The sequence below is a fragment of the Dendrobium catenatum genome, unplaced genomic scaffold (genome assembly GCF_001605985.2).
Source record: "Dendrobium catenatum unplaced genomic scaffold, ASM160598v2 fragScaff_scaffold_370, whole genome shotgun sequence".
Taxonomy (NCBI): Eukaryota; Viridiplantae; Streptophyta; class Magnoliopsida; order Asparagales; family Orchidaceae; genus Dendrobium; species Dendrobium catenatum.
The window spans coordinates 4,563,390-4,571,408 of NW_021318832.1; the positions used below are offsets into that span (position 1 = coordinate 4,563,390).

The following is an 8,019-nucleotide window of genomic DNA, read 5'->3' on the forward strand; positions in this document are numbered from 1 at the left end:
TTAATACAACATAATGAAGAAAAAAGATTCATAAAGCCGACCTCACATGAGAGATTATTCTGTGCAGACGCTAAATACAGCTGTATGTCCAGATGCCGCGGTACAGTAAAAGGGTGATGTGGCACATTTTTATTGATCTCCGGACCGTGTTCGACGTTCTCACAGAATAATTTTTCCACATAATGGTATGAAAGTTTATTATTGTTGTTGGTCATGTCGGAGTGGGCCGCGCATGTGCAATGGTGCTATTGGAGAACAAACGGTGATAGAATATGTAAATAGGAAGTCTTAGATGACAAATATGTAATACCAAATAGTCTTCAAGATTAAAATTTAAGAAAAGAAGATAAATTAGCATTAGTAGGATTGATTACATAAATCCAAAATCCATTAACACTACTTACAACCCAAAAGCCCCAACTTTTTCATTCTAACATTAGTTTAAACTCCCTCTAGAGTGAGCTGATGGGGTTCTTCTGTAGTTTTATTGAACTGCATTAATTTCCCTGAAAGTATTCTCATAAACTCCCCAAAAAGCATTTCCCCCTAACAAGAACATCTCTGAAGCACAGCCTACATTGTCAGCTCTACTCAACATTTTTAGTCTTCTTGTCCTCTTCATTCTCTGTAGCTCATTTTGTTCTCTAAGAAGGTGGGAAGAAGCGATTAAGATTAAAAGGTAGAGTGTAGAATTCTTCATTTCTACTATCTCCCTTGAATGTTCTGAATCTGACCCACCATGGCATTCCTCTATCTCTAGCTGTGTCCTTGAAGTCAAGTGTGTTGTCAAGAAACACAGAAACAATCAGAGCAACTGTTGCTGGAGAAGAGAATATGGTGTTGATGTAGTCATTAAACTGCAATTAATTGTTTCAACCCATGATTAGTAATAATTCTCAACAACCAGAAGTTTAAGGTTTTGTTTGGGACAACTTTCTTACTGCTTTCTAAAATGACTTTTTATACTAAAAAGTTGTTTTAGAAAGCAGCAAAAAAACTGTCCCAAACGAAACCTAAGTGACAGTATAAAGAGATTTAAACTCCTTTATGCCATGCTAATTAATCTTTTAATGAAAAACATGTTTAATGTTTTAGAAACTCTGATCAGATTGAATCAGGTGGAAAATTCAATATGTTAGAAAGTGATGGTTTTATTTTTGTTTAGGATGCAAAGATTTTATTTGTATGCATTTTGCATGTGAAAACAAAATCATTACATCTAACAAGCCCTGATGTTAGTAATATTGAAGATTAGAGAGGCATATATTAGTTAAGTCATAATGTACCCATTCTGTCTTGGTGTGAGCTGGACCGCGATTTGCACTCTCTGTATAGCTGAAGAAGTACTCAGGGATTGACAGGCCAAGGAATATGGATACACCGACGATGAAGAGATTGCGCATGGAATTCATGTTGGTGAACTGCAAGAAGGAGAGACCCACAGCCGCTGAGACAAAGAAAGCAAATATTATTTATTGTTAGGCAACAAAACTAAGAGTTTGATGAGTGATGAAAAAATGGAGGAAAGAAACCCACCAACTAATCCAAAAAGAATGCAATAAACCGCAGCGAAGATGGTGAAAGGAATGGAGGCAAATAGTGCTCCAAACTTCCCTGGTAATGAACAGTAGAAAGTGCAAGATTAAGAAAACAAAGTAGTTTCTTTAAGGAGAACGTTATTGATTTTGATTCTAGTTTTTTTTGTAACATAAAGACATACCCAAGATGGAGAAGAATATCATGAAACCAGCAGATATCTGTATCACCCTTCGGCTACCCACCCTTGTGCTTCCTAGAAGTCCCACATTCTCCCTGTGACCTCTTTCTTTTAACATGTTAGTTCTTCTATTTTAACAAAATGAATGCTTTTTCAAGCAAGAAAATGCCTTTACCACACCAAAGAAACTCTCAAAAGTTAGCTGAAAAGAATTATTTGACTTTTTCATATTTCAAAAGATCAAAATAAAAAATGCAAAGGTCATCTTATTCAATAACATCTCTTCTCTCCCACTTCACGCCTCGGATCTAGAGAGAAAGACGTTTTCACATCTTCTTAACCCGAAATGGCTAAGGAGAGGAAAGGTTCCTTAATGAAGTTACTCCCGAGGATTCATAAAAGAAAGTGGAGACGGTCAAAACTTTTATCATGTATATTGCACATTGACCTATATTACCTTTTCTGAGATGTTCTTTTAGTACAAGGAGCACGAAGTAGAAAGAGGTAGGAGTTTTCTCTCTCCATCTTTTTCTCTATTTCTCTAGTTACATCAACTTTTAAATTTGTACTATGCCTATAGAATATATTCTCTCTGAATGAATTACTCTTTCAGGCTTTGCCAAGTGGGAGTCTTAGTGAAAGGAAATTGAAGATTGTTTAAAAATCTCATATCAATGATTTGTTTTATTTTTATTTTTTCAACTTCTATCCAAACAAAGACTTGATGAATATTTTTTGAGGGATTTGAATTCTAAACATCTCTTTGAAAGTTAATTTTTTAATACTGCACGAGCTGCAGCTCATTTGCACTAAGTACTGTTTTGTAGTATGTAAATACAAGGAAGGATATTCCAATAAAATATCACACTTACACAGATACGGTTGAGCCAGATACTGTGCCAAAGAGGCCATCCAGCAAAATTCCAATTCCCTGGGTTTCATCCATGTATATAAATATTTAGTTTCAGAATCCATTAATGTTTCTAACTAAAGTTTCATACAATGAGAGAGAAATTCTTCACCTGCCATCCGATGCCACGGCTAAGAACATGAGCTGGTGGTGGTGTTGCACTTGCTAGCCTAGCTGCAGCCTTATATGCTCCAGTTGACTGAGATAGCATAAATCAACTCATGTGTTTATTTGGATTGAATACAAATGAAGGAAATAAAACACAGCCAGAATGTACATGTTTAAATTCTTTATATTTCATTTTACTTCACAAATAAACTACCAAGTATCCAAGAGTTTACTTTGCTTTTTGATTGAGATAGCATAACGAAAATCCTTTTATGTTTTCTGTTTTGGTTTGAACAGTAACTTTTCTATGTTTAATGCAAATTTCAAAGATGCTACTTTCATCTTCAGAGTTCATTTGGGCACAAATCCACTATTAAGCATGCAGGTGCTTCGGTTACACTTTTCTTTGCAATGAACCAAAGGGCCTCTCTCTCTTGGCCTTATTCATAAAAATAGGGGACAATACAAAAGGTAAGAGGAACCTTTTTGTGTTTAATACAAACTCAAAGATGCTTCTTTCACCATTAGAGTTCATTTTAGTCACAAATCCACAATAAAGCATTCAGGAGCTTAGTTTACACCTTTTTTTGCATCAAGTCTTATTCATTAAAATAGGGGACAATACAAAGTGCAAGAAGGATTATAAATATGTTTGTTATTACCTCAACAAGTGAAACAAAAACAGCAGCCATCATGCCAAATGCATGGCCAGCATCAAAAGTAGGAGCCCCCCATTGAAGTGGGTATGGAACTTTTATCCTTTGAGAAGCAATCAATAAGATTTTTGAGCCATAACCGAGTGAAAGAGAGGTAGACTTAGATGAAGAAGACAAACCATGGTGCAGAAGAGATAAGGTTAGCTCGATCCGTGCGACAATTGAACTGAGTTTTCACTGGTCTGTACTTGTAGGCTCCACTCACCGTCAGAATATGAGCATAGAGCCAAAGGATGGCAATTGATATCAGCAATGCAAATCGCTCCAGCAACGGTAATCGTCTCACACTTAAATGCTTCAGATACTAATGGAGGGAGGATGAAAAGAAAATGTGGAAGGGACCTATTTATTAGAATTATGAAAAAGAAATCATAATTTCTATTTTTTTTTTTTTCAATTAGCAAGAGCAGAGTACCTGTGATAATGCGACGAAAAGGATGAGCATGGGAACTCCAATCTCTACGCATCTCCCAACCTGAGATGCAAGAAATACTGTATGGGATCAGTTCTGATCCGCTTAAAGGGTGTATTGTTTTAGCAATCAGTTCTGAAATAGGAACTCATGAAAAAGGTTAGTCATTTGGTTTGCAGTAATGATCAAGAATAATGGCGCTCTATATTGCTGACAAAGATAAGAGGAAAAGATACTATAGGAATATTTAGCATTTAATTGAAGGAGGATATCTATATTGTAGAGAATCTCTGATAAGTTATGGCACATATTCCACTTTAATGCTCCATATTGGTTTAGTTCTCAATTAAAAATTTCTTATCAAAGTAATTATAGCTACCACAGGACTAAATTGGATAAGAAGTTATTTTTGAGAAAATTTCATAAATTTATCATGCTAGCATTGGAAACTTCATAAATGAAACAAAGGCTGGCCTAAAATTCTGTTTTGATGATCGTTTAGTCAGTTGCATATGTGAGTTACTGAAAGAGAGCTGCCTCTGACAAGATACAATTGTTTCCTTAGCATATAATTTTCATCATTATGAGTAATGCTTTGGTGTATAAAACACAGCACAAAAAAGTCTAAATTATTGCATGAATGTTTTCCCATAAGATTTCTTTTGGACTTTGAGTTGGGCGGCGAAATATTTTCCTATCATTATTAGGCGAGTAATTCCGTAGGCCTTAACTCATAGTCCAAAAGAGGTCGTGGGATAGATGGCATGGCTCATTTGGATTATGAGTTGAGCAGCAAAATATTTTACTTATTAGTCTTATCCCAACAATTTGGTTCAACTAGGAGTGTTAAAGAGTCGATTAGAGCTCGATCTACCACTGGTTTATGCTTGAACTTGACTAATTAATTAAATACGAGCTCAATTCTATGAGTTTGAATCGGCTCATTAATTATGAAACAAACAATACGATTTTGTTATAATAAAGTCATAAATATAATGATGAATTAGATGAGAATTAATAAGAAAATATACAAATATAGTTTTTAAATATTTTTAACAACTTTGTACTTAAACTCTTGAATTATAATATATTTTAAATATATTTTAAATTAGCATTTTAACTAGCCAGCTCACGAGAGAGTCATTAGCTCGCAAAATCGAATAATATATTTACATGTTCATTATGTTAACATTTTCTAAACGAGCCGACTCACAAGCTTCATTGAACTGATCCTCTAGCCAGCTCACCTGTTAGTTTAACTCGTTTATATGCCTAGGTTCAACCTCATAAATCTCCATTCTAATTTTTTTTTTCTATTGAGTGATACATCAGACATTAAATAATTCTATTCAAAATTTTTTCATTCATAATCTACTTAGGCAGTAAACCATTTCACTACTAAATTTCATACAATAACTGAAAACTAAAGACAACTATAGCTTCTGTAATTTTATTTTGAAATAAAGTAGCAGCAAAACTTTACCACTGGAAAGCCTCTATAGAAAAGGCCAAAGCCCACCAGTGAGACCACAGGAACCATCCCCACAGGGCTGAAGAATCTGATGTCATAACCCCACAAGAAAAAGAGAGCCAGAAGTCATTATCGAATCATGAAAATATCACTTCAATCATCATCTAACAACTTATAGATCAATTAAATCAAATTTCTATGAATAAACTGAATGATTCAAATAATTTGGCTGCATTCTTGCTGTTGAGAAAATAGTACCTTGTACAGATTCCCCATAACTGGCTGTAGCCTAGAATGATCTGGATGCTTGAAGAAACAATGAGTGCCCCTTGAATAGCTCTCATGGTTTGCAAAAATCTCTGAAATTACAAATAAATTTAGCTTAAAAAGCTCCACAAAGATTAATTTGGTTTTATAATTAGTCTTTTAGTTCTTCAAACCTCACGGTCGTTAGCAATTTGGCTAAAGGATGAATCATGAATTATGGAGATAATAGGAATCAAGAATGCATATGATCCTCCAATTATGGTTGGAAGTCGAGTTCCGAAGAGGGTTTGGATCAATGTGTTGATCCCTCCTACAAATAGCAATGTTTGAACCACCCTCACCTTATCATCCTGCAACTCAAGAACCAAATGAGAAATAAGAGCTTCACATAAATGTCGAAATTAACAAATGAAAGATGCATCTGATGCTCATACGAGTAGAAGTCAAAAATAAAATTAAATAATCATCTGAAAATAGGACATGCATGACATGATTCGGAATTCTGATGGAATGAACAGAAATGAGAAGAAAATGCAAAAATCAGAGGATTCATTAAGGAGGAAAAACCAACTGGTAAGAAATCTATCTTTCCATGCATCAACAAGCAGAAATGTACGAAAAATGAGAATGATTTAGCAAAAAAGTTAAGTTTTGGAGCATAAAAATTTGGTAGAAAAAGAAATGAGAAAAGAATAAGCATCCTCACGTCACTTCCACCCATTAATGGAACTAGAAAAGTAGGAATCATGACCGCAGTCCCCAACGCCAGTATGTAATGCTGAAACCCTAGGGCAATCGCTTCACCTGGAAGCCCAATAGAACAATTAAATCACAAACAGCTTCGTAGCAGGCAAAAAAGATTAGGAAATATCTGGAACTTGGTTTAATTCGACATACCCCAGGATGGGTTGGAGTCTATGCAGTACTCGAAGCCCTGAAGCTGATCCATGGGCGGATGACTAATCTCCTCTGGCTTGATATCCGACATCTCTCAAAAAGGAAAGCCAGAAATCCAAACAGAGATGAAAAAAGGGGCGAATCAAGGAAAAATCGAAACTTTTTCCTCTGCTTGTTGTTGAACTCCTTCTCCAGAGACTAGGTATTTTAACATAAGAAGAAGAAAGATGGTGTTCAAGCTAAAAAACGAAGCTTTCTTCTTTACCCAACTCTTCTTATCTCTATTGCCTTAGTTCGTTTTTGTATACCCACAAGCTGAGGAGAAACCAGATGACGATGGAGTGCAAAATCGAAGCCTTTCTTCCTTTGCTATCTTCCTCTCTTTATTTCTTCACTGGGTTTAGTGTATCTCGAGATGATGGGAAGAATCCGGAAGGGATTGCCCAAAGGTTTTGATATAAATGCACCAAAGGCGAGATAAAAAGCGAGCGAGAGAGCGAGAGAGAGAGAGAGAGAGAGAGATGAAGGCTAGAGGGAGAGGGGAGAAAGGTGTTGCGGCTTGAAAACAGGGGAGGGTGAGAGAGAAAAAGGCAGTTGCCACCCACTTGAGAGCTTCTCCTTTATATGTTCTCTTTTTCTCCGGATCTTTCTCTCTTTCTCTCTCCTCCCTCTGTCTGGTTCTCCAAGCAGCGAACAATTATCCGTTGAGAAATCATATGACGAGAATACCCTTGTGCTTGAAAGTGAAAATGCGTGGAAAGTTACCGTTGGACGGCCAGGCAGGTGCTTGTTTTTATGAACTCCTGTTTCTCTTACCTGCGCATTTATAATGCAATAATAATAACAATAATTCAGTACAGCGTGGGATTCCTGTTCTTAGCTTGTTATTACTTTCTCTTTGTTTTTTTTTACTTTTCTACTGAGGGGAATATTGGAGGAATGCTTACCACAAATTTACAAATTTTTAAAGTATAATCTATATGACAAATTATATTAAAGATTATAGTGTATTGAAAGATACTTGTTGGTTTAAAATCAATCACATAAGCTTGATCATCTTAGTCTTAATGGCCTAATAATATTTGTCAAAATCGAGGATAAAAATCATTTGATATAGTGCGAATTCTATTTGAGTAATACAAGATAAATAAATATTTGACTCTATCATATAGTCATTAACATTGACATAATAAACTAACTAAATTACTATAATTATTTGATTGGATCAAGGGTGATAAACATAATATAAAGAAAGATATAAGAGTATTTCAAAGGAAAATAAATCTATACATAATAATAAATTAGAAAACAACAAAAGTCATTCATAGGTAATAACTAATTGATCATAGCAAATTCCACATGATAGAAGCTCAAATAATTATTATAGATAGAAGACTTTTGAGTCAATAAGTTTGACAAAATGCTAAAAGAAATGTTAAAGGACAATGCAATTAGGTTTTATCGACCTCCCACTCATTTTCATTTGTCTTGCATTGATCTGAACAACCATCGAGTGGCAAG

At 35.1% G+C, this 8,019-nt stretch overlaps 1 protein-coding gene across 1 annotated transcript; it reads right to left on the reverse strand.

Annotated features, from left to right (window-relative positions):
• Positions 1-332: 332 nt before the first annotated feature.
• Positions 333-6,589, reverse strand: LOC110113867 (nucleobase-ascorbate transporter 2). Its single transcript, XM_020846577.2, has 14 exons — positions 6,499-6,589; positions 6,308-6,405; positions 5,775-5,951; positions 5,593-5,693; positions 5,347-5,422; positions 3,867-3,926; positions 3,571-3,755; positions 3,398-3,494; positions 2,740-2,826; positions 2,590-2,648; positions 1,721-1,812; positions 1,537-1,614; positions 1,287-1,447; positions 333-857 (listed from the first exon to the last, which is right to left on the reverse strand). The coding sequence occupies exons 1-14, from the start codon at positions 6,587-6,589 to the stop codon at positions 645-647; spliced, it is 1,575 nt and encodes a 524-aa protein (XP_020702236.1). The 3' UTR covers positions 333-644.
• Between the last annotated feature and the right edge of the window lie 1,430 nt (positions 6,590-8,019).

Bases quoted from the DNA above. Each gene is read 5' to 3' on its own strand.
- LOC110113867 (XM_020846577.2), bottom strand. From the start codon at position 6,589: ATGTCGGATATCAAGCCAGAGGAGATTAGTCATCCGCCCATGGATCAG. The intron at 5,952-6,307 runs GTGAGGATGCTT...CTTGAGTTGCAG, and splicing joins CATTAATGGGTGGAAGTGAC to GATGATAAGGTGAGGGTGGT. The intron at 1,615-1,720 runs GTATGTCTTTAT...GTTCATTACCAG, and splicing joins GATATTCTTCTCCATCTTGG to GGAAGTTTGGAGCACTATTT.